General features: G+C 42.7%; 1 protein-coding gene and 1 non-coding gene across 8 annotated transcripts in view; both read left to right on the top strand.

The window, feature by feature from the left end:
- Positions 1-27,124, top strand: part of MBNL2 (muscleblind-like splicing regulator 2) — a 161,756-nt gene that overhangs the window by 43,342 nt on the left and 91,290 nt on the right. For all 7 annotated transcript variants that reach the window (XM_010831514.1, XM_010831518.1, XM_010831512.1 and 4 more), the window contains one exon: positions 7,478-8,255. In XM_010831514.1, the coding sequence (XP_010829816.1) occupies positions 8,082-8,255 (174 nt within the window). In that variant the 5' untranslated portion in view covers positions 7,478-8,081. The remainder of the gene's footprint in view (positions 1-7,477; positions 8,256-27,124) is intronic.
- Positions 24,961-25,032, top strand: TRNAC-GCA. The gene has a single exon. It is a non-coding gene; the product is annotated as a tRNA-Cys (tRNA).

Raw genomic sequence — 27,124 nt, 5'->3', positions numbered from 1 at the left:
AGTTTGCTCAGCTTTATGTCCACTGAGTCAGTGATGCTCTACAACCATCTCATCCTCTGTCGTCCCCTTCTCCTCCTGCCTTCAATCTTTCCCAGTGTCAGGGTCTTTTCCAGTGAGTCCGCTCTTCACAGCAGGTGGCCAAAATATTAGAGCTTCAGCTTCAGCATCAGTCCCTCCAGGGAATAGTCAGAGTTGCTTCCCCTTAGGATTTGACTGGTTCTTACCCATAATCCGTGCCAGAGTTTCAAAGCACGATTTCATTTACATTTCCAATATATTTTTTAAAAATCTTAAAGGTGTCTGGAAACAAAAATCTTTTTAGGGACAATCACTTTGGCTGCTGCCTTCACTGTCTTTCTTGGAAAAGTCAGTGAGGTTCTCTATGGCTTTGGCAGTTGGGACCACAATGGTTTCTGTATTTTTATTGATCCTCTGTGGTTCCTGTGGGAAGGGACCTCTTCTCAGGGGCTGTGATTAGGGCGGGATTACACCACTCCTGGAGGTCAAGTGGCTCTTAGCCCAGTGCCTCGGATGGTGCTGCCCTGGGTCCCTCTCCAGCCCAGGCATCTTCATCTCCCACTCAGGATGCGCCGAGTCAAGGACCAAGGGAGCGCACACGTGGAGAGCTATTTTAAATTAAGCTCCAGAAATAGAGGTGGGGATGTTCAGATTTTAAGCCACTCACAGGAAGGAAAAAAAAAATCATTCTTTTAAATGATGTATTTTAAGAATTTAAAGATTAAAAATAGGAAATCCTCAAGATTTTCTCCACATTAAAATTTAGAAAACTCTGGGAGACATGGTTTCTTTATTGTAATTAGATTTATGCAAAATGAAATTAAAGGCATCCCATAAATTACTTAATGGATAATGAGTCCTTGACTGTCTGACTCAGAAATCGGTTTGTTTTGCAAGGATCCTTTAATCAGCTCCCTGGGAGGCCGTTGTCTGGCAGACAGCTGAAATACCTTAGATGACCAAGAGCCGGCTGGAGGGGTTGTATGCCACACAACTATTTTCCTTAAGGCGGTCTTACATTTTGATCAATCTCAGGCTCAAGATCGGACGTGATGAATATGTTTCCCTTCAGAAACGTACAAACTGGCTACAAAGTGTGGGTGAGCCAAGGACATCTGGGGTTCTCAGACTGGGCTTGTCTGAGGGATGTGGCCTGTGGGGAGTTCACCAGGGTCAGAGAGGAAAGAACCTAAACTCTCCCCATAACATCATGACATCACAGAGCGGCTATAACAAGCCAACGTGAGCAGCGAATTCTTGCCTACAGTCAAAAGTCACAGCTTTCTGAAAAATCTAACACCTACAGGAGTTTTCAATATGTTTTGAAAAATGAAGTGTCATGTAAGTGAAGACCCTAAAAAAAGCTTGGGATTCTTTGGTGCCATTGCACAGCGAGTCCACTGGCATTTCAGGAAATACTACAGAACCTCCTTTCGGTATCCTTGAACTTCAGTCTTGCCTTTCTTTGAAGATGAGTCGAGCAGTGATGCTCCATGTTCGTCACATCTGGTGCTGTCTAGAGAAGGTGGCTCCTCTGTAAAGAGCTCTGGCCTTATGGACTTGGGACCCAGCTGTTGGTCGCCAAGGACCGCTGGCGCCCTAAGACGGCCCTCTCTCAGACAGGGGTCCTGGAAACAAAGCTCGGTTTATCCCCACCAAAGGCCTGCTTCATCCTGAACAAAACCCGCAAGCTATGAGACAGTCTATTTTTCAAATTCTCTTAGAAGCACATCTTATCTGGGGCAGATCTCCCAGGTGTTTTCTGTGTCATCTAGTTTTTTGTTTGACTGATCAGAAACACAGCCGCTGGGAGAAGCCCTCAGCCAGCCCTCCTGCAATTGTTGGTGTTGGAATCAGTGACCCCAGGACCTGGCCATCAACTCAGGGCAGACATCCGGGTTCCCTCAGAGCCCAGAGGATGCCAGGCACCCAGGAGGATGGCAAGAAATGCTTGCCCCAGTGGTGCTCCAACTTGAGAGTGCCTCAGAGTTAGTCCTGGAAGGCTGGTTAAAACACAGATTACTGGGCCCCACACCCAGGACTTCTGATTCAGGACCTCTGGGCTGAGACCCAAGGATCTGCATTTCTAGCAAGTTCCCAGAGGCTGCTGGGACTGCTGGCCCATGTACTACACTTTGAAAACCGCTGGGCTGAGGATTCAGGGTTTTGAAGCTCAAATAATTTATCCCTGGGGCATCTTTTCACCTTCACCCTCATCTTACTTGGCAGCAGCAGGGTAAGCCCGTGGGACTTGCTAGAATTTTCCTACAGAATAATACTGGCATTCTCTATTCAGAGCCTTATTCCTTTAGGTTAGACTTTGGTCCATGTGTTAGTCACTCAGTCGTGTCCGACTCTTTGTGACCGCATGGACTATAGCCCACCAGGCTTCTCAGTCCATGGAATTCTCCAGGCAAGAATCCTGGAGTGGGTTGCCATGCCCTTCTCCAGGTGGTCTTCCAGACCCAGGGATCAAACCCAGGTGTCCTGCATTGAGGGCAGATTCCTTACTGTTAGCCACCAGGAGAGCCCAACTTTGGTCCATATTAAAGTGCAAATGGACCAGGAGGAAGACCAGGAGTTTATTTGACAAAGATTCGTTGAGCGTGTTCTATATATCAGGCACTGAACTGAACTCTGGGGATGTGAAAATAGTGGTCTGTTGTCTCAGATGTTAATGCAGGAGACCTGGGTTTGATCCCTGGGTCAGGAAGATCCCCTGGAGAAGGGCATGGCAACCCACTCCATATTCTTGCCTGGAGAATCCCATGGACAGTGGAGCCTGGAGGGCTACAGTCCATGGGGTCACAGAGAGACAGGACTGAAGTGACTGAGCACCCATGCGCGTCTTTTCCACACAGACACATTTTAACAGGGGCCCCTCTAGGCAGATGAACTGGAAGATGCCACCCCCTCCCCCCAATTTCCCCCTCACCCAGGGCGTTGGGAGCTCAGTCCAGAGCTGTACTCTCACCAAGCCCTCAAGCCACCTAGGTTCCCTGTCACTGCAGCACCCAGGGTGACTGCTGGGCCGTGAAAGTGTCTCATTCAGTTCTGGGTTAGCAGCAGCTGGAGGAAGACAGCACGCCCAGGCCTTTGTAGTGACACCGTGGGATCTGTGCTTGGGGGAACCGTCTCTGGGGGTTCCCTCCGGCTGCAGACTGAAGGCGACCTGAGAAACGAGGGGCGCTCTGGATACGCGGCCCCGGACGAGCGCCCCCTGCAGGCAGTTCTGTGATCTCCACGGCACCGTCTTGCTCTCAGAAGCTACACCTGGAGCAGATCCACCGCCGGCAAGACTCAGGTCATTGATAGAGAACCACTGCAGAGAGGAAGCTTGGGAGTGCATTTCTTCAATAAATATTGATAGAGCAGCTTCTCCTTTCATCACCTTGCATTGGGTCAGCACTTTACTGTTCACAGAGTGTCTCTATGTTTCTTTTGTAATCAGTCCTTCATGACAGCAACCATATAAAGTAAGTAGAAACTACCAGCATTTTACAGAGGAAGAAACTGGGTCACAGAGAAAATTGACCTACCCAAGGTCAGATGAAGGAGCCTTGGCAATATAAGGACTAGAAGCTGGCTCTTAGGCCAGGGTTCTTTTCACCATTCCAGAAAGTTCTGTGGCTAATAGAAGAAATGCAAAAGCCCTTACGGCATCAGTTGAACAGTAATGCAAACTACATATATAATTCTGAATTTTTTTGGAGAGGAGTTAAAAGGAAGCTACTACTACTACTACATCGCTTCAGTCGTGTCCAACTCTGTGCGACCCCACAGACGGCAGCCCACCAGGCTCCGCTGTCCCTGGGATTCTCCAGGCAAGAATACTGGAGTAGGTTGCCATTTCCTTCTCCAGTGCATGAAAGTGAAAAGTGAAAGCGAAGTAGCTCAGTCGTGTCCGACTCTTCTCGACCCCATGGACTGCAGCCTACCAGGCTCCTCTGTCCATGGGATTTTCCAGGCAAGAGTACTGGAGTGGGTTGCCATTGCCTTCTCCAAAGGAGGCTAGTGAGTTTAATTTTAATAATAATATTTAATCCAATTTGTTAATAATATTATCAATTCACCATGTAGTAAATATGAAACAATATTGAGATTTTTCATGTTCTTTTTTTCTCATACTAAAAATACACACCATACTTGAAATTGGTGTGTATTTTATACCTGGGCTTTCTAGGTGGCTCAGCAGTAAAGAATCTGCCTGCAATGCAGGAGCTCCAGATTCAGTCCCTGGGTGGGGAAAATCCCCTGGAGGAAGAAATGGCAACCCATTCCAGTATTCTTGCCTGGGAAATCCCATGGGCAATTTTATACTTAGAGCACATCTCAATTAGGATGCTGGATTTTTGTTGGAAAGATTAATACTTGACCTGTATTTAGATTCCGTGAAATTTACAACTGAAAAGTAGATTCATAGTTGATCCGAGCATACTGAAAAGTTTTCCAATAAGTATACTGAGGATCAGTTTTTAAGTTAAATTTACATTAAGAAGAAATAAAGAATTTAAATTTAGTTCCTCAGTGGCTCTAGCCACATCTCAAGTGTTCCGTAGCCATCTGTAGCCAGTGGCTTCGGGTATTGAAGAGCAAAGCCCTAACAAGTAACCCTGCCTCGCTGGAGCCTCCAGTCTGGTAGGCTTGGTATGTAATTTGCTGTGTGTTAGTATAGTTTAGTCTTGTTCCTTGGTTACCATGTTATTCATCCTCACCCATCATTGCCCATCTCCTTCGGTGGGCTCCCCTGACCTGATTTAAATCTGCTCTCAGTTCCTTATTCCCAGAGCTGCTGCTGCTAAGTCGATTCAGTCGTGTCCGAATCTGTGCGACCCCATAGACGGCAGCCCACCAAGCTTCCCCATCCCTGGGATTCTCCAGGGAAGAACACTGGAGTGGGTTGCCATTTCCTTCTCTAATGCATGAAAGTAAAAAGTGAAAGTGAAGTCACTCAGTTGTGTCTGACTCTAGGCAACCCCATGGACTGCAGCCCACCAGGCTCTTCCATTCATGGGATTTTCCAGGCAAGAGTACTGGAGTGGGATGCCATTGCCTTCTCCGTCCAGAGCTGCTAGTTGTATCCATTCTTGAAGAGGGAGGTTGTGATGGCCTGAGGGAGGCGGTATCTTTGATAATAGTAGTTCTGGAACTCTTAGGATTGAAACAGAACAAGCTGGGAGAAAGAGCAGATTCACCAACAGTTAGGATAGCAGTATATTTAGCTGCAATCTGATGCACTTTCTGGAACATCTTTGACTTACACTGGACTGGCTGTCAGAAACTTGGCTCCTCTGCTTTTAAAAGCAAGTTCATCTTGATAGAGTCTGATGATCTAAATTCCGATTGGATTTTCACAGAAGTAGAAATGGCACTCTGGTTCTCCCGGGGTGGGGGGGTGGGAGCAGGGAACTGTCTTCGTATCTAAAAGTATGAGCAAAAGCATACCCCATTCACTGGACTGGATTAAGAGCATTGTTCCGGTGTGGTTTTCAGGAATACTTGAGTAATAATTCATTGGTGCTTGAATCCATATTTGCCGATTTCTTTTCCTACATGTGAAGGGTTGGCCAAGACTGTACGGCTTTGAGGATGAGAACCCATCTCCTGCATCTGTGTTGTTCTATGACCCCCAGTAAACCCAGGTCCTTAGGACTCAGGGACGCTGTAAAATTTTGCAAGTATAAACTCCACGTGTCCAGCCTCTCACTGTGTCTCCAACATTATTGGAGCCTCATCTCCACTGAACACACCGGCAGACATGTTTCCTCACTCATCCTTTGTTCTCATGGGGGTTAGAGGTGGGGGTTGAGTTAAGAGTGCAGGTCCAGGCTGGTCGGTGAAACCTGACCTAGAGTCAGCTTGGTTATTAAACTCCTCTTCTTAAACTCTTGAAGTTTAGATGGTTGAATGTTAGCTTCTGGGAACACAGTGCTGCCAAACAGACAAGCAGGAGCCTGTCAGGCCCCTCAAATATTTCACAGTTGGAAGTTAGGAATGTGTCACAGCTTCCCCGGTTGCCGATGTCCTTCAGTGCACATACAGTTACAGCTCATTCAAACACTTCTACTGACAAGGAAGAGAAGGGTTGTGATGAAGAAGCGTTCCTCGCGTCCCAGGAGATGTCCCACTAAATATTAATAAACGATCCACAATTAGATAAGCTTGGCAGATGCCATTGCAGGCCCTCCCCCCATCAGAGACGCATTCAAGGCTGAAAAAAGCCCTATTGCAGGTAAGCCTTGTTCAGCTTGGTTTACCTGGAGTTAACTAAACCTAACTGGCGGTCAGACCTACTTTTTCAGTGAACACTTGTGAACCACTCAAGGATTATTGCTCTCTGAACTTATTTGGTACGTGATGATTTTAAATAACCTACTTCCAGCCTCCATTAAGTTTTCAGTTATAAATTTTTTAAAAGAACATCAAGGCTAAGGAAACAACTAAGGTAGCCTGTGGCATACTCAATATATGAAAATGACCAACTTCTGTTATTTAGTCTTTCATTCATGCTGCACTCAATGTTAAGTTTTTTAATGTTTTCATAATTTCATAATCCTTGAGATATTAAAAGAAACTAAATGGGCTGATTTTAGAAATCTGAATTGATCAGTCATATTTTTGTTGTAGATCTCAACTCCAGGATTCTGCAGAACCAAACATTTTTAAGTTGTGACTCTGTTAAAAACTAAACTGCACTAAAGTAAAATGAACTTGCGTTCATTCACTTAGTGAGTGAGTCTGCCATCAGCTAAATTGCTCGATAAATACTTTTTGAGGACCTAATAGCCCTGATCTAAGGTGCTAGGGAAGCGGAAATGAAAACTACAAATGGGAAAGAAAGCAACATTACCATCAACCAACTATTAAAAGTAGAGAGAAAGTATGAGAGATCTGAGAATAATATCAGGAGGGGTCTACCTCTCCCTCTCTAAGCTCAAACCTCTGTGAACTAGAAAGGACGTATAGGGTGAGGAGTGCACATTTCATCCTGAATGACAATATATCCTTATTAAATAGAAGAGACACATCCCAAATAATTGTTTATAGCATTTTCAACAATAAAATCAATGGCCTAAATGTGAAATTAATTGGAAGCCACGGTTCTAATACACTGTTTTGGCGATTAAGCACATTAGATTGAATTGTCTCAGAATGCCTAATTATTGTGTCTGCCACACTCATCTGTTTGAGTCATCCCTAACTTTTGGACTGCTGCCTGGATCATTTCTGCAATACAGTTGCAGTTTCGTATTCTTCTCTTTCTTTTAATGCATAACTTCTCTTACTATATTCAAAGCTCAAAGCTCTAAACTGCACTTTTGCAAATTCGAGATAAGAGCTAAATAGTTTGTTCAAGTGTTGAGTCCATTGAGTTGGGGTGTAAGTTGATTTTATTTTTTAATTGAGAAATGTTTTATAGTATAGGATAGTTGATTCACCACTTATTTATGTTTTGCAGCTTCAAGATTTAAAAGTGCCTGTGTGAAGTCACTTTTGCTGGAAACCACACTCCGGGAGCTTTTTGTTCAGATCTTGTTTTTCTGTCAAATATACATTACCCTGACCTTACGAGTGGATGAAGATACCTCAACTGTCTGACTTTGCCAATTGCTTGATTTCAGAATTTTAAACGGTGGAAGGAGAAAGAAATCCTCCTAAGATCTGAACATCTCAGTGGCTTATTTTCCAGCGTCGTCAATAGCTGTGAGTGTCAGGACTAAATATTCTCCCAAGGAGTGCCATGATATTGAGGTCACTTTATTAAAAACAGTTGTGTCTGCGAAACGATCAGGAGACTCGGACGTTTGCAGTCAGAGATGACACTGAGCATGCTTTTATTGCGGCCCGCAGTCTTCGAGTGGGGCATATTGATTGATGAGTGACTGCCTGCCGATAAATTTTCTCCGCGCTCTGTATCCTGGATTGGACTTCATTAAGCAATTTATCACTTACCTTCAGACTTACATGTGGGATTTTTCACAACAATAGTTTTGGAATCATTGGAACTTGGATTGATTTCACCATTTAGCAGGGAGGAACAGGATCCCAGTTATTTTCTCATCATGGCTTTGAATGTTGCCCCCGTCAGAGACACAAAATGGCTGACATTAGAGGTTTGCAGACAGTTCCAGAGAGGAACCTGCTCCCGCTCTGATGAGGAATGCAAATTCGCCCACCCCCCCAAAAGCTGCCAGGTTGAAAATGGAAGAGTAATTGCCTGCTTTGATTCCCTAAAGGTAAGAGAATGCATTTTTAGGTAGTCACATCAATGCCACATTGGACTGTCAAACGGAATGCTTTTCATTGTACTTCTAACGATCGATTTTCAATCCTGTTTTTCTTATTTGTGGTGATTATTGGGAGATTTGCACTCAGATTTTTTTCATGTCAGGCACATATAAATTTTTTACAGATCCATGTTTAAATTAAAAATACATGATGGTGTATTTTTGGTCTGGCATGACATTCATGTACTCAAGAGTTTTAAATCAAAGTCTGGCTTGTGACAACTGAAGATAAATATTTTATTAACGTTTGGTCTTCTGGAGGTTATATAAAGGTGAAGAAATTGAATGTGTCACTTTTACGTGCCAGTTACTCTGATTCACCTCTTGAAGAATTTCTCCTCTTGTGGCTTGCTTTCTTGACCAAGGGCTTCCTAAAATACTTCTTAAGAGGTTTTTCGCTCTCTTTGGAAATTTGCCATGGCTAACAGGAGTTATTAAATACACACTCAGCGCTCCCTGAGAACCTACCATGTGTAAGTTAACATATAGCACATCAGAGAAGAAATGAATGTGCTTCAAGTTGGTATCCTTGATGAGCCCACTGTCTGGTAGGGAAAATACAGCAAACGGCTATAATTCAAGACAGAAAGGGTGTGTGTTTTGTCGCTCAGTTGTGTACAACTCTTTGCGACCCCATGGACTGTAGCCCTCCAGGCTCCTTTGTCCATGGGGATTCTCCAGGCAAGAATACTGGAGTGGGTTGCCATGCCCTCCTCCAGGGGAGCTGCCCAACCCAGGGATCAAACTCGGGTCTCCCGCATTGCAGGCAGATTCTTTAACATCTGAGCCACTAGGGAAGACCAAGACAGAAAGGGGCACGTGCCCTAAGAGAAGGATAGAAAGCAGACTTCTGTGATAGAAAGCAGATTCATAGAAGGGAGCGCTGGCTTCCAGCTGATTGTTTCAGAAGGGTTTTTGGAGGCTGTGGCACCTGAGTTGTATACCAAGTTGGGTGGAGATTAGACTTGAAGAAATGGGAGAATTATCGTGAAAGATCTCATTGAAGAAAATGGGGGTGACTTAACCCATAATTCTTTGAGGTGGATTTATTCCCTAAAATTATGGATCCTATCAATCCCTGACTGTCTAGGATAGTCCTAACATAATTGCAATATTGTTTTCAATGATACATGTAAGACACATAGCTAAAAAAAGAAAATAGAGCTTCAATTTTACATCTCTGAAAAACTTCATATAAATAAGCTTACCAAACAACAAAAAATTGATCCATGCTCTTAATATACAATTTGGGAAATCATAGTGCTGTGAGTTTACGATAGTGACCTTAGCCTATTTTGGGGTATTGAAGGCACTGGGTATGTTTCTTGAGAAAATTTCTTCTTTAAGTAAAAAAAACCAAAAAACTATGTATTATTTGACTTACAGATGAAAATTGAAATATAAGACTTCAAATCATATTTTAATGGGAAAATTTGTCTATACTAAAAGCAGAACATATTTATAGCTCAATAGAATAAAGATTAAATTTGAAAAAATTACGTACATAGTTTACATCAATAACTACCCCTCTTTTCTCCCTTTTTTATCTCTCAAAGCTTATTAGTTTAGACTTTAAAATTATAACTCATTTTGTCTACATAGAATTGACTAGATGGGTGATAAATCACAATTCATATAGACTGTAACAGCATGAGCACATTTTTATATTAGTATGTATTTTGCTTGTAGTTAAAAAAGTAAGTAAAGTGTGTATTCACTTCTGTGATTATCACAAATGACAGCCTTCACTGTAAAAAACAGTGTAGATTAAAAACTAGAATGTAAGAACTTTAAGATATGGAATCAGGTCAGAAATGAGGAATTCATTTTCCAGGTCATCCCCAAGCCCTTTGTTTTATCAAGCCAACCCTTTTTTGGTTGGATATTTACTATTAAACTGAGGTTTTAGTAATTTCTTAAAACTTTTAATTCTTTTAACTAGTTAGGGAAGTATGCCCAACCTATTAAGGCTCAGTATTTTTTGACTGTCAACAGCACAACTCCCAGATTCTTATATATCAATATTGTACTGGAGATTCACCAAGATCACAATTGTTTGAGAATTCCCACCCATGAGAAAGAATCGAGAACAGTTATGTTTAGAATAAAATGTAAACCAAGCTGTGAGAACGTTGAGTACTCTTTAGAAAGAGACCTTGAAGATCATTTTCAGAAGTGTCTAGTAAAACCGTTTCCAAGTGTGGAAGCAGAGTTGTATATTGCCTCAAGTTATTAGTTTCCTTTCAGAATAGTAAATTTCTAGGTTATTTAATTTGAGTGCAATATCATAGTTTTGTGACACTGTCAAACTGTAAACAATATGGAAAAAGCCCACAGGCCCAGGAGTAAGACAGACCCGAGCCTACCTGCCCAATGACTTCCCAGCCTTCCGTGGGTCATTTATCACTTCTTAGCTTTGTTGTCTCATCAGTAAAATGAGAAAATTCACCAGGGACATAGGCTAAAATTTACAGTGCCCAGCACCACGCTGGCCTGTTCACCTTGAAAGGCGGCTGTAAGGAGTACGAGTCCTTACAGCAGGAACTGGTAAATAAAAGAGACACTCAAAAATACAGGCTAAAATGACAGATGATAATGGTGATCATAATGGAGCTAATTTAATTTTATTTCATGTATTAAAAAAAGGTAGCTCTGCAGCAGTAGAACCAGCCTAGGGTAGAAAGAAGGGCAAGGGTTTTGAAGTCAGGACAGGCCGGGACTTGAAGAAACCCTGGCGGGGACATGGGCTAACTATATCATTTGAGACAAGTTATTTTACCTCCTTGACTTCAGTGTCATCCTATTTTAAATTGCTACGATAATTCCTACTTCATAAGGCTACTTCAAAGACCAACTGGCCTAAAACATACCTGTCGCCCAGCACGAGCCAGACTCAGTGATAGTAGTGTCTTTCCCTTCCTAGTAAAGTATCATGTAGTATGCACCTTGAGTTTAATGACTGGCTTTACAAGCAAAACGTGACCAACTCTTAAAGCATCCAATTCTTAATGTGTCCAAACTCTTAATCTATTGTAATAATACCTCAGTGATGCAAATTAGTCATGAGGTTAAAAAAAATCAAGTTTGAGGCAGACATCATTTTTGTTGTTGTTATTTATTGCAAGATATCTTCTGCAAACACTGTAGGGTACTTTTATTCATAAAAATAGGAAAAACAAATCTGTGTTGGCTTATATAGGTACAAGTTAATTTGTGAGCCTCAGATACTCCGCTTTTGTTTTTGTTATGAGTTAAATTCGTATATGTGACCAAACTTCGGTAAATACATACTAAACAAATTTGTGGGTGTTTGGAAAAGAGATTTGCTGAGGTCTTTGTTAAGAGAGGTGTATGTATATAGAAGCTATTATAACAGATTTTGTAAAATGTACAGAGTTCTCACAGTGACATTTGTAATTTATTCACAGTTACCACGCTGCATTTTATGTGAAACCACTGGACATGCAAGCATTTATGATTTTTTAAAGTTACAATGTTATTATGAACAGTGGAACTGCTTAAATCTTTTACAGAAGGCCAGAACATTCCAGAACACCCTTGTATCCCTGGAGCCTAGAACAGTGTCTCATACCCTGTGAAAGTGAAGTGAAAGTCGCTCAGTCATGTCTGATTCTGTATAGTCCATGGAATTCTCCAGACCAGAATACTGGAGTGGGTAGCCTTTCCCTTCTCCAGGGGATCTTCCCAACCCAGCGATTGAACCCAGGTCTCCCACATTGCAGGCGGATTCTTTACCCGCTGAGCCACAAGGGAAGCCGCTTCATACACTGTAAATGCTCACTAATGGTAGAGCACGTTCATCAGGAAAATACTCAAGCCTCTCAGATAGGGCTGTTGCATATGGTCGCATAGGGGCGCACTGAACAATAGGGGTCCGTTTCTCATCATAGTGAGATGGGCACCCTCTGGAGTTGTGCAGTGCACAGCCTGTGCAGCCGCGTGCTGTGGCCCTGTTCTTCATATCCCAATCGATTTCCAACTCAGGGAGCTCTGTGCAAGAACTGAAGACACAGGCTGACTCCGGAAGTACAACACAACACTTCCTCTGAAACTGCATGTGATGCAAAAACTACTTGTTTTTACTCTCCCATTCTGTGAGACGCTGGCTATAAGTTGGCTGATGACAAGTAAAATTGTAGTCTTCGGATTTATGGATGAAAAATTTAAAAATTAGAAGTGGTTAGATATGTGGCCATTTTGGACAATTTTTTAAAAATATTCCCCAAAGGTATCACAATATGTCACTGGCCTCAACCTTAACTTCACATTTTTGAATTGCTGTTGGGCTCTTCAGTTCAGTTGCTCAGTTGTGTCTGACTCTTTGCGACCCCATGGACTGCGGCACGCCAGACTTCCCTGTCCATCACCAACTCCCAGAGCTTGCTCAAATTCATGTCCATTGAGTCGGTGATGCCATCCAACCATCTCATCATCTGTCATACCCTTCTCCTCCTGCCTACAGTCTTTCCCAGCATCAGGCTCTTTTCCGGTGAGTCAGCTCTTCGCATCAGGTGGCCAAAGTATTGGAGCTTCAGTTTCAGCATCAGTCCTTCCAATGAATATTCAGGACTGATTTCCTTTATGATTCAGTAAGATTTCCTTTACAACTGGACTCTTAATAGGGGCTAATTCTTTGCAGAAATTGCTTGAGTGTTTTCTAAATTATATGCCTCATTTTGGCCTGATTTAGAAGTATAATCTCAGGTAATTATTTCATTATCAATGGAAATCACTGTAGTCCTATAGAGCCTGTCAGCCAGGCATTTTTCATGCAATTATCTATTCTTTCTAACAACTCTGTAAGGTAAATATTACTCAGTTAACCATTACAAATGTGGATACAGATTCAAAAATACAAGTTGCTCTCCTATACCTTATAAATGGTGGAGCAGAGATCTGATTCCAGGTGTGACTCCAGGACTAGTGTCATCTCTTCCCTCTTCCTAATTCCCCTTACAGAATAATCATCGATGTAATTAATTCTAACACTCCTAATAGCTTAGTAATATTTATGTTTAACAAGTTTAGCATATTGAAGTGTAAAAAAACATTCCAAAATAGAAGCCCCAGGAATGAGCCTATTTATGTCCTTGAATATTAAATATTTTTTAAAAGCAAGAAACTGCAAGAGAATGCAAGGCACATGTTGTATTTGTTTTTGCATCTGCACACAAATATTATATCATCACTTACTAGGTCTCAGTAACAAAAATGGTTTGGATTCAAGGTGTTGGAGTGTGTGTGTGCCCCCGTGATTCTGAAGTGCATGGTTTCAGATATATGATGTGAGAAGGCAGGACAGCTTTGCACTTTAAGAATTCTTGGATCCCCTGATTAGACTTCTCTCTTATTAGAGATCGGTCTCCCGACCATGACTTCCACTCTCTCCTATAAATCAACCACTTCCCCTTTGTGCCCTCACTTGACACCATTCAGACCTCCATATATAGTATACCCCTCTGAGTACGTGTCCCAGGACAAGCAGGTAAGCTTCTTTTTAAAGCCAAGACTGTGTCTCATCTCTGTGCCCCAGCACCTAAGGTGGCGTCATAGCGGAAATGCAATCATGACCACTCAAAGAATGCATAAGCCAACAAAGAGTCCTCATAATTTTTCAAAGGGGATTTATTGATGATCATCAGTGCATTTTGGATCCAGCATTGATCTCTGGATGAGCATTCACCCTTTTCTCTAAATATTTCCTTTTGCCGGCCTGGTCAGCCTCTCCTTGGAATTCTCTCCTGCTCTTCCCCCCACAGTATACTCCTAGTTCTTTCACTGCTCTGACCTGCCTGTCTGTTCTGCCTCTAATCCCACCTCGTCCTCCCCTTGCTCCCTAAGGTAGATGCTCTCCAAAAGACCCAGTGTTGGTCCTCCCTAGGTCAGGTCCAGTGATCCATTCTGAAAGGGGAAGTGGAAATGACAGTGTTAGTCGCTCAGATGTGTCCGACTCTTTGCGGCCCTATTGACTGTAGCCCACCAGGCTCTTCTGTCTGTGGAATTCTCCAGTCAAGGATTCTGGTGTGGAATGCCATGCCCTCCTCCAGGGGCCCTTACCTACCCACGGATCGAACCCGGGTCTCCTGCATTGCAGGCAGATTATCATCTGAGCTACTGGGGAAACCCTCTGAAGGGGGATCTGCCCTCAAATATTCAGTTCCTGCCTCTGTGCTGATCAGTCCCAGTTCTGGGTGTGTGCTCTTCCCTGGCCAACTTCGAGGCTCCGAATTCCTACTGAACACCTCATGTGAATGGTTCATTGTCTGCTGCAGTTCAGGATATCTAAACCCACACCCTTCATCCTGACCCCACCCTGAGCCTTCACCCACTCCATCCCCATGCCTGTTCCCCAGGTGCAAAATCTTAGTTTGATCCTCACCATCGTGCTAAGCACACTTAGTGTTTTTTTTCCCCCCTCCTTGTCCTGATAGTGGGAAGTATGCATCTTTCCTAAGTAATCAAGACTGTGGAATCTTTACTCAGAAAAGTGGTCATACCCTGAGACTACTGGCAAACAATCTCAGGATTGCAAAGGTTTCATGTTTACCTCTAAAAACTATCTATGGACTGTGAGTTAAGGAAGTCTCTCATTCACAGAGAAGTCTGACACATTAAAGTGGGCACAAGAAGACCAGAGGACCATTAAAGATGCTTTCTGATTGTTTCCCAGATTTTCCTAGAGCCAAGATAAGCGCCGAATTCTTCCTAATACTCAAGATATTCTCTGCTCAGGGTGGATATACTTTTAGTTTTCCAGGACAAGAGGAGGACCGTTACTTCCTGTCTAAGAGCAGACGGAATCAGCTTTGATGCCTTCAGTGAGCAAGGGAATGAGATTCTGAAGCTCTGCAGCATCTGCCGAAAAGTCTTACTTAGGGGCAGCACACCTGCGGCATTTATTTTATGGCTGATGCCACTTTCCTGGGACACGGCTGCTACCTAACACAGTTTACAGTGACGAGTCAGACAAGATCACCTCTGTGTTAGTTTCCTGGGGCTGTGATTATGAAATACCACCAACTGGGTGGCTTAAAACCACAGAAATGCATCATCTCCTAGTTCTAGGGGCTGGAAGTTTGATCAAAGTGTCTGTGGACCATGTTCTTTCTGAATCTCCTACAAGAGCAGCTTTCCTTGCCTCTTCTGGTTTCTCGTAACACATTCCCTATGACTGTGTAATTCTGATCTCTGCCCTCCTCTGCAGATGTCTGTCTTCCTGTCTGTCTCTCTTTGCATCATCTTCCCTCTGAGTCTGTGTCCAAATTTCCCCTTCTTACAAGGACATGAGTTATATTAAGGTAGGGCCACTCCCCTCCTCCAGTATGACCTCATCTTATCTAATTACTTCTGAAGTGACTCTGTTTTCAAATCGAGTCACAGTCTGAGGGACAGGGATTTAAGATTTCAGTATATCTTTTGGTGAGGGGTAGAGGGGGACAACATGAGGCAGTGCATAACTGTGGTCTAATTCAATGAGTCCAAACTGGGTTTCAGAATCCATCTGCACACACTGCCCTGGATGGCCACTAGCCGTCATCGGAGCTAGCAAAAGAGAGGAGGCTTAAAAAAACTCCAGTTTTTGATATTGAGTAAGAGAAGGCCTGATGATAGACAGTCATTCTGTGATTATAATGATCTGTGTTTAAGCACGAAAGAATAGATAAAAATAATTCACAGAGAAAAGTGGCGAAACTGCTCCAAAAATAAAACTAATGAAATAAAATACCAATTGTAACCTTAATTATATTGCTTAATAATTACATTTGTTTATTTACTCACTTTGCCTTGGGCAGTGATGGTAACTTCTGTTAGACCGTGTGGGAGTTCTTGGGAAACCATTTCTCTACATTTATCATAATAAATAATATTTCATATTCTGTTTTTCTGAAGATGGAAACAGTATTTTGTCAGTACCCTTCTTCCATTCAAACCCCTGTCTTTATTTTAGGGTGTTTTAATACAGTGACAAACTAGGAAGCAAAGAGCTCGGGTAAAAGCCCTGGTCTAAGAATCTGCACTGGTTCTGAATTACGACATTGCTGCATGTAAGCTTACATCATTCACCTCCCTGGGTTTCAGGTGATGCGTCAGTAAACATTCACTAATTCATTCGTTCATTCATTCCCTCTAAGTAAACCAAAGGTACAAACTCAAGATCTGTAGGAATCAGCAAGTAATATGAATGAGTGACTCAGCACTCACTGCTTGGGAGACCTAGGGCTCCCTGGAGACAGCAGGAAATTAGCCAAAGAGCACATAACCCCTCTAGAGATGCCAGCAGCCACCCAGCCACAGACAGCTGTTGCCTGCCTTTTGAGCATCCTGGGGATTTAAAAAACAAAAAGGAACCAGGGATACAAGTTTTGATGTAAAGTTTCCCAATTTCTAAATCTTGACAGCCAATTAAAATATCTTTAAATCCCGAAGTTCAAATAGAACACCTCTACTGGAGGGATTCAACCTAAAGTCTGCTACATTTAGCCTCTGAAACAAGTATTGATCCTTTGACAGGCGCTGCTAAACACTGGGAATAGAATAGCATATACAGATTCTTCCATCGATAGAGCTAATTGAGGGCAGAGTGAATTTATAAACTGTTCTTCGTCATCCTTGAAAGACTGTTTTCACACCGCTTTGGTGATTCACTCTCTGGTTTTCCCCTTACCTCACTGGCCACTCCTCCTCTGTCTCTCTTCCTGAATCACCCTCCTCCTCCGGACCTCTAAGTGCTGGCTTCTCTCCAGGCTTTGCCCTCAAGCGTCTTTTCGATGTTTGCTCACATCCATGGTGGGCACCTTAATCTTCCGATGACTTACTGAACACATTCTTACCTTGGGGAGTTTGGGCTTTCTGTCCATCCACCCCTAAACTGGACTTCCCTCAATGACCTCATCCTACCCAAAGGCTATAAACATTTCCTATATGCTGAAAATTTTGAACTTCTATCTCTAGCCTTGATTTCTCCTCTGTCTAGGCTCACACATCCAACTGCCAACCTGCCATCTCTACCTGGATATTCAAGTGACTTCTCAAGTTTAATATATCTACTAATAAGAACTCATTGGAAAAGACTCTGATGCTGGGAGGGATTGAGGGCAGGAGGAGAAGGGGACGACAGAGGATGAGATGGCTGGATGGCATCATGGACTCGATGGACGTGAGTTTGAGTGTACTCCGGGAGTTGGTGATGGACAGGGAGGCCTGGCGTGCTGTGATTCATGGGGTCGCAAAGAGTCGGACACAACTGAGCGACTGAACTGAATAAGAACTTGAGGCCCCCCCTTCAATCTGCTGTTCCCATGGTACCTGTTCTCAGTAGATGGTACCGTTTATTCAGTTGATCAAATTAAACATCTTAAAACCGGCTGGAATCTTCGGTTACCATTACCACCATGTCCAATCTTTCTTTTCTATCAGCAAGTCCTATTCTCTCTGCCTTCAGAAGACATCCTAGATCTGAGCACTTTTCAGCACTTCTATGATGACTGCCTTGGTCCAAACTACCATCGTGTTTCAAATGGATTGTTACAACAGTCAACCATAGCTTTCACTTTTGCCATTCCTTACTCTCGTGACTCCACAGTCATGTCACTCTCTAGCTTAAAACTTTTCAGTAGCTGTTCATTTCATTGATGAAACCCAAGGGCTTTCCCTAAAGCCCCATGTGGTCTGGCCCCCAGCTGCATTCCTGGCCCCACTTTCCCCCGTTTGCACTGGCTGTACCCTCCACCTGGAATGCTCTCCCCCCAGGTAACTACAAGCCGCAGTTCTTCACTTTGGTCTGGACTTTGCTTAAATAGCACACATCCCTCCACAAAAGCAACCTCAGAACTTGTCCTTAAGGGATGTTATCTGCCTATGTATCTCTTTCTTGACCATCTCCACTGCTGGAAGGTAATGCTGTAAGGCTGGGGTCTCGATTGCTCTATCACTGTACCTGGCAGCTTCTGGGTGCTCATTCATATTTACAAAAGAATTAAGTGCATCCTTGGGCTTCCCTGGTGGCTCAGTGATAAAGAACCCACCTGCCAATGCAGGAGGTGTAGGTTTGATCCCTGGGTCGGAAAGATCCCTGGAGAAGGAAATGGCAACCCATTCCAGTATTCTTGCCTGGGAAATCCCATGGACAGAGGAGCCTGGTGGGCTATAGTCCATGGGATCCCAAAAGAGTCGAACATGATTTAGTAACTAAGTAACTATATTTATCAACAAATATATCCTTAAGTCTTTAAAATACCACTTAAAAATACTTTAAAACACTTTTTTCCCACTGTTTTTCCCACAAAATTCTGATAACTCTTTTGGCTACCTATTGCTCATTTTTTTCCATTAATCTACAGACAGAAAACCCTTCATGGTTAAAGGTTTTGTACAAACAAGTTCTTTGATTTACAACCCAAAAGGTGTTTCTGGACCTGTGCATGATTTTGACTGCCTTGTTAGGCAGGTCACATGGAGACGTGCCCACAAGTGTCTGTTAAGAGCTATTTAAATTCCCGGATGGCCTGTTTGGCCCCTGTGGGCAGCTAACTCATCAGTTCCCCAAAGCCTGACTGTAGAATGATGCTGGTACTGGACAACATTTTCCCTAGTTTGCTATAAAATCAGGACATTGAAATACATTTGTGTATTGTTTTGTTTTTATTGTGATGGGAACACAACAGGAGATCTACCCTCTTAACACATTTTTGGGGGGACTGTGCCATGTGACTTGTGGGATTTTACTTCCCTGACAAGGGATTGAACTTTCAACCCCTGCATTAGGGTCATGGTGTCTTAACCACTGGTCCACCAGGGAAGTCCATGACCACATTTTAAAATGCACAGTGCAGTATTGCTGTCTACAGGTACAATGTTGTAATGCAGATCTCTAGAATTTATTCATCTAACATACTGAAACTGTATAAATACTAAAGGTTGCTTTTTATTCTGATTGCTTCTTTTTTTTCTGATTATCATAGTATCCCTTTCTTTTCTAAAATGATTGTCAATAGATGCGTTTTGTTGTCCTTTTTTCCTTAATGGCCTTACTCAGCAAAAAAACAAAAACAAAAAAACTGGGCAGCTGTATGTCAGTTTCCCTCTCTTCTTATGACATATTACTGCCCAACAAAATTCATAAAAATCTATATTATTTGGTCTGAAATTCCCACCATCAGACTCACTCCTTTGAGTCACACACAGGAAAGGCTTTGTCATTAGAAAGTTTCCGTTGAGTCCACGTTCCCTGAGAGGACCCTGGAACTTCCTGGAACTGTTCTGTTAGCAAATGAAGCCAGCTTGATCTATCAGATAAGCTCATTTTCATTCTGGGGGAGGAAAAGAGCCTGACCCAGAGACTTTGAGACCTAGGACATATTTGCTTTATTGTACAAGACCAAGTCCCCAGGAAGCCAAAAACAGCTGGCGTTCAATGTCAAGGTCTAATCCACAACGAGGGGGTGGGGGGGGGCTCACCCCAGGGGGCTGGGGAGACCAGGGTTACTCTGGGGGAGCTTCACCAATAATGAACTTCACCTGTTTTACAATTTCCCCATGAACTTATCTGCTAATACTAAATAGCATATTCTTTCCACTTGGTTTGGTTCAATTTCCTCTGGCTCAAAGATTACAGTCTAGCATGTATTACTCTTTCGCGGCACTGCTATGACCAAGGAGGATAAAATTGATAGAGGACAGATTCTCCCTGAGCACCCGCCCTTGGGATTCAGGGAGTGAGTGGATGCTGACATGTTTATTTGTGATCAACCTTGCCCAGCCATCCTTCCTAACTGACCAGCATCCTGGGGATTTGACTGATGAGACTGTCTTCTTGAGACTGAGGTCATATACCCATAATGAATATTAAGCCCTGTAAGAAGATGAGATACTGCCAGGAGAAAGAGGAAGAGAAAATGACTCAGGGCTTTAACCTGGTTAAAGCAAAACAAAATGACTGGAGTCAGTCCACTTCAGGCGTGTTTATGTATTTCATTTAGATTGCTGTTATCGTCCTGGAGCATTTCGTATTCTTTTGAAAGTCAGTGCTTATCGTTTTTGATTGAACGTGATATGGACACTAAGGTCCATCAGTAATCAGTCTTAATATGAAAACTTATTTGCTGAAAAGTAGAAAACAGTTGATATAGGCTTCTTAAAAATGCCAATCTGGTCCACATCTCAAATCTCATTTGGAAGAATTTTCAAGAGCTCTCAGCCCTTAGTAAAATCATTAATAATGACACTGAAGATATCATTTCCACACCTGCTATGAAACTAAGCACTGACCCAGATGCTCAGGATCTAAAATTAATCAGCAGCAGCTTCATTTGAGTAATTTAATTCACGTTGCTTCTCTTCCATTCCCGTTGGGCGCTGGGTTGTTAATGGAAACAGTGATACTGGAAAATTTTGGATAGCCGAATTCTTAATGAAGGATTCTGGTAGATCCAAACATTCTGAGTCGTGTATAGAGGTGAGGGGAAGGAAATTTCACATCCTAAAGAACCTCAATATCTTTATTCATTTATTTCTTCTACAAATGGTCACTGAGCCACTCCTAAGCACCAGACACTATGTTTGGTAACAAAAAAAGACACAGGAACCTTGTTCTAGTGGAACTTACAGTCAAGTGGAAGAAACAATAGCCAGTGGAAAGTAAACAAACTCATCAGATCTTCACAGTTTATCAGGACTGTTATTCATTCATGAAAAGCTGAATGCCCAGAGATTGCAGGCATTGGGCCAGGCATTGGCATACAGCACTGTATAAAAGCAGACAGCTGTCTTGACCCCATGGGGTTTTCAGTCTAATGTGAGTGACCAGATGGGGGTAGAAATACCTCCTCTCCCCCCAAAAAATATTAGCTATTTTCAAGTTGTGTGAAGTGCTAAAAAGAAAATACAAGGAATGAGGATAGAACGCAATGTGTCTGAAAGAAAGTGAAGTTGCTCAGTCGTGTCCGATGCTTTGCGACCCCATGGACTGTAGCCTCCCAGGTTCCTCCGTCCATGGGATTTTCTGGGCAAGAACACTGGAGTGGGTTGCCATTTCTTTCTCCAGGAAATCTTCCCGACCCAGGAATTGAACCCAGGTCTCCCACATTGTAGGCAGACACTTTACCATCTGAGCCACCAGGGAAGTCCTGTGTCTGAAGAAGAATTTAAATAGAAAAGATGGCCTGGGATGTTTTTCCCAGGAGGGGCTTTCTGAGCAGAGACCTGAAAGGTGAGAAGGAGGCAGCTGTGAGAAGAGCTTCCCCAGCACAGAGAAAAAGAGCAGTCCTAAAGCCTGGAGAGAAAAGCACTTGGCTGGCTTCTGGAAACCAGAGGCCAGGGTGCCTGAGACAAGGAATAGGAGAGCCACTGTGTAGGACTGGATTTGATGTGCAGTGCCTGGAAAATCCCATGAATGGAGAAGTCTGGTGGGCTGCAGTCCATGGGGTCGCTAAGAGTCAGACACAACTGAGCGACTTCCCTTTCACTTTTCACTTTCATGCATTGGAGAAGGAAATGGCAACCCACTCCAGTGTTCTTGCCTGGAGAATCCCAGGGACGGGAGAGCCTGGTGGGCTGCTGTCTATGGGGTCGCACAGAGTCAGACACGACTGAAGCGACTTAGCAGCAGCAGCTAAGACTTGAGCAAGAGGATGTCTTGCCTCGCAGAAGGCCTGCTGCCTGGAGAAGGAGTTGCTGGCAGGGGCTGGGCCGGGAATTCCGAGAGAGAAGTTTTGCATCTTCATACTGTCTAGAGATTGCCGCCAGTGCCACCAGGGGTGGGTGGGAGCAGTGGAGACCGAGAAGAGTGTATAGATTGAAAGTGTATTTTGGAGGTAGGTATTACTGGGAAAGTTGCATCTTGACAGTTTAGTCTTGAACAATTGTTTGTTTATTTGGGGCTGTGCCGGGTCTTCACTGCTGCATGGGCTTCTCTCTAGTTGTGGTGTGCGGGCTTCTCATAGCAGTGGCTTATCTTGTTGTAGGCCACATGTTCAGTAGAAATGGCACACGAGCTCAGTTGCTCCAAGGTATGTGGGATCTTCCCGGACCAGGGATCGAACCTGTGTCTCCCGCACTGGGAGGCGGATTCTTTACCACTGAGCCACCAGGGAGAATACTGGAGTGGGTTGCCATTTCCTTCTCCAAGGCATCTTCCTGACCTAGGAATCAAACCCAGGTCTCCTGCATTGCAGGCAGATTCTTTACAGACTGAGCTACAAGGAAAGCCCAGGGAAGCCCCAGGACAGCCTATTGAAAGGGTCAATTAATATGCATCCTTGCTTCATTAGTTCCTGCCTTGATGGTTCCTGGACCTGGTGATTTGGAATGGGACGTTAGCCTTTTCTCTTGAGAGTGCATTTCTCCTGGTCCTGTCCACCCTGTTGGCCGTTTCATTCTTAATGTTTTCTCTCTGTGTGGTCACTCAGGAGCTGGGTGGGATCCAGAGCTCCAGGGAGAAGTTGGTTTCTTATCTGAGCAAATGTACTGCTTTGCAGAATCAGACTGCTTATCTCAAAAACCCTTCTAAATGTGTCTTGTATAATTGAAGTTCCTATTACTTTTGGTTTTCTTAGGGTCAAGTCTTGAGACTGGCTTCAATCTCATGAACTTTTCCTTAGCTGTTTTACACAGAAAGTTCTATTGCATCTTTTTTGTTTTTCTTTCAGGATTAGTTTTTATTTCCAATTTCAATTGTAAACCTAAAAACGTAGATTTTTCTTTCCGTTCAGTTCAGTCGCTCAGTTGTGTCTCTTTGCGACCCCATGGACTGCAGCACACCAGGCCTCCCTGTCCATCACCAACTCCTGGAGCTTACTTAAACTCATGTCCATAGAGTCTGTGATGCCATCCAACCTCATCCTCTGTCTCATCCTCTGTCATCCCCTTCTCCTCCTGCCTTCAATCTTTCCCAGCATCAGGGTCTTTTCCAGTGAGTCAGTTCTTCGCATCAGGTGGCCAAAGTATTGGAGCTTCAGCTTCAGCATCAGTCCTTCCAATGAATATTCAGGACTGTGGGGTTTAAGCCCAGTTCTTTAAGTACATTGCAGAAACTGTTCCCAAGATCCAAATTTCCTTTTTCAGAGTGCCTTATGTCTCTCAAATTTCTGAAATCTCTAATTGAAGTAAAAGTTTTAAATAAGTGGTTCATTTTCTTTATTTATTTATAGGTTTTCTTCTCATTAATTAATTTGTATTTTTCTCAGATAATTATTAATTTTACTCATTTTCAACTTAATCATTAATTCATGTTACTGTTATAAATCTTAATGTTTTATTATTAAATAATTTAAATAGGTTTATTTATAAATGTTATATTTTTTCCTTCTAGTTTTTTCTTTAATTAAACTTTAAAGTTCCAATATGAATTTCTTATAATGTTTCATTATTAAGAAATGGAGTTGTGCAATTTTACTTTTAAAATGTGCTGAAATATCTTATTGTCCAGATCATGATCAGTGTTTTATAAGCTGCATTTCCTGTTCTTAGGTGCAAAGTTATATCAAGGCATAGATATTTCTAGAAACATTAAATAATTTTTTATGTCCTTAATTGCTGATTTTTGTCTCTGGGACCTACCAAAGAGTTATGCAGTTTTGAAATTTTAATATGACTCATGCGATTTCTTATATTTCTAGAAATTTTGCTTTTCGTGGACTGACGCTGTGTTATTTTGTGCCTGGTGTTTCATGACTCATGGCTTTTTTATGTTTCTACTTGTATCAATATGCAGTTGACCGTCTGTCAAATTTATTTCGTGTTCAAATCTTGCTTTTTTCTTTCATACTTTCCAAGTATAACTTGTCACTCTTACTTTTATTTTTATTATATCTCATCTCATGTGAGCATCATTTCTTCAATTTGATTTTTAATTTGAATAAATTTTGAAATCTTGCATGTCTTTAATATTAAAAAAGCAGCCTAGGAACTTCCTTGGTGGTTCAGTGGTTAAGACTCTGCAGTACCATTACAGGGGACATGGGTTCAATCCCAGGTCAGGGAACTAAGCCACATGCTGTGGCATATGGCCAAAAAATGTATTTAAAAGTAATTTTAAAATAAAATTTTGAAAGCCTATGTAGCTATCTAAGGAACCCCTTCATCCTTATTCTGAAATCCTTATCAGGACCTATAATGTTCTCACTTTGGACTTTGTCAAAGCACAGCATTGTACCGAAAGAGATAGAACTAATTTATGTCTGATGTTTCAGATGGGCTGGAAACACAGGAAATAATATACCTCCTGGCCATATTTCTATAACGTCATCTTGTGGATTACCATCTAACATCTCTAAGGATCAGGTTTGATGAAAGTGGAGAAATCCAGCATGATCCGTGAACTCTATTATTTACACCTGGTAGCCGGCCATAGCACAGTGTGAAGGAAGCTTCTTTCAAAAGAAAAAGACTTTAATCTCCCTAATCTTAAACCTTCCCACCTAGACTCATACAATGTCTATCTCCTTTTTGTCTCTAACTGCTTCAGCTACCTCCAAAACCCCTCATCAATCAATCCATGACCCTGTTTAATATTGTGCCATATTCCTTGGGAGTTCTTGCCCTGAGAGATTTTATAAAATACCTGAGACAAAAAGGTGTGTAGAAATAACAATTAAATATCCAACTATTTGGTACTGATTATTAGAGGAAGAGGGCTTCCCTGGTGGCTCAGAGGATAAAGCTTCTGCCTGCAATGCAGGAGACCCAGGTTCGATCCCTGGGTTGGGAAGATCCCCTGGAGAAGGAAATGGCAACCCACTCCAGTATTCTTGCCTGGAGAATCCCATGGACAGAGGAGCCTTGCGGGCTACAGTCTACCGGGTGGCAAAGAGTCGGACACAACTAAGCGACTTCACACACACATTAGAGGAAGAGGCTTCTTTGAAAAAGAGAGAGAGTCATTGGCAGTAATAGTCTTCCCTGGTGGCTCAGATGGAAAAGAATCGACCTATGTTTGATCCCTGGGTCAGGAAGATCCCCTGGAGAGGAGAACGGCTACCCACTCCAGTATTCTGAAGATTTCCGTGGACAGAGGAGCCTGGCATGCTACAGGCCGTGGGGTCGCAAAGAGTCAGACCCAACTGAGCGACTAACACTTTCATTTCTGGCGGCCAAAATGTGTCAACAGCCAATCCTAGTTAGTCCCTGTTTAAAACATGATGGTACCATTGAGAGGGGAGAGCAGCCAGGATAAGAAATAAGGAAGAGCTCTTTATAGGCTAGGTAGAATTGGCTCAAAGGGACGGCTGATCCTCATGTGTGTACCCCAAATCATGGCTCCCAACTGCTTTTCCCTTGGGAACTTTCAGAGGCACCTGTTCAGTAGGTCTGGGTATAGATCCCAAGAATCTATTTTTGGAAGCTTTCCAGTGATTCATATGCATGGCCGAATTTAGAAAATATTACTTTAAATGAGCTCATCTGACACTCTGAAACTGTTTGTTCTTCTGCTGCATAAATCTGTTAAGCATCCCTGAAGGTCTTAAAGTTCCCATTAGTCTTGCAAGTTTCCGATAAGGTATAAATGCCATGATTTCTCACTGGTAGCATTTTCCAAGTTAGGATTAAAAAAAAAAAACAGGCACTTTTTCATACCCTTGATGAATACTCTTATTCCTGTGCCAATTTTAATTGCTGTGTTCAGCAACACAATGGCCTGTAAATCATTAGTCGTAACTGTAAACTATGAAACAACAGCAGCCAATCCTAGTTAGTCCCAGTTTAACACATTATGGTGCCATTGAGAGGTGAGAGCAGCCAGGATGTGAAATAATGGGGATGGATAAGGGAATGAATTGGATATAGTAACTCTGCAGAAGAAAGATTCAAAGACATGCTAGCCTTCTCCAAATAGCAGAGTTAGCATGTTGAAGAGGAAGTATACTTGCTCTATGTAAGGAGTGGAACCAGTGTGTGAGGATGTAAGGAGTGGAACCAATCTGTGAGGTCTGTAGAAAGAAGGTCTCTGTTCAATATGGGAAAAAATTAATAAACACGCCTGGTAGGATAAAGTTCCCAGCTCCGGAACTTCTCAAATAATGCAAGCCTGGGATTTGCATTGTTGTTCGTATTTAATCGCTCTGCCATGTCTGACTCTTTGCAACCACAAGGACTGTAACCCACCAGGCTCCTCTGTTCGTGGGATTCCCAGACAAGAATACTGGAGTGGGTTGCCATTTCCTTTTGCAGGGGATCTTCCCAACCCAGGGATCAAACTCACGTCTCCTGCATTGGCAGGTGGATTCTTTGCCACTGAGCCACCAGGGAAACACATGGGTTTTGTATTGTGTCCTTTAAAAAGTTCTTTCTATGCCAGAGATACTCTGAGAGAGTCCCATGTTGAACTAATTATTAAAATGGCCAAGCTCAGCAAGAGAAATTTCCCCCAGTGCCAGTGTTAGATTATTTGGTTGCCTAACAACCAGTAAACATCTATGATGCAGTGGAAAATCAATAGTTTGTGTGTCTGAACTGATTGTATAGTTCCTAACACCACACTTGGTTCATCCCATTGATGATAAGTATTCCCATTACAGTTTGTTGTGTATCAAAATGGTATAGAACTGCAACCTGCTCTGTTCTGATTTTTATCAAACATGAGCCAACTCCCCAACTTAACCAGAATGTACACAATAGAAATAGATGTTGCATTCAGATAGGAGTTGACAGGACACAGTGGTGAGAACAGAATAATTTAGGGATCTGTAAAACTGTTACATAAAGTCAAAGCTAGTAGTGTTTCTAGTGTGATGGTAGAAGTTTAATCATGAACTCTTCATCTTTGGAATTCAGTGGATTTTTCATAAGCGCCTAATGCCACC

Source organism: Bison bison, unplaced genomic scaffold, assembly GCF_000754665.1.
Source record: "Bison bison bison isolate TAMUID 2011002044 unplaced genomic scaffold, Bison_UMD1.0 scf7180017864527, whole genome shotgun sequence".
NCBI classification, from domain to species: domain Eukaryota; kingdom Metazoa; phylum Chordata; class Mammalia; order Artiodactyla; family Bovidae; genus Bison; species Bison bison.
This window is presented reverse-complemented; position numbering and strand designations above follow the sequence as displayed.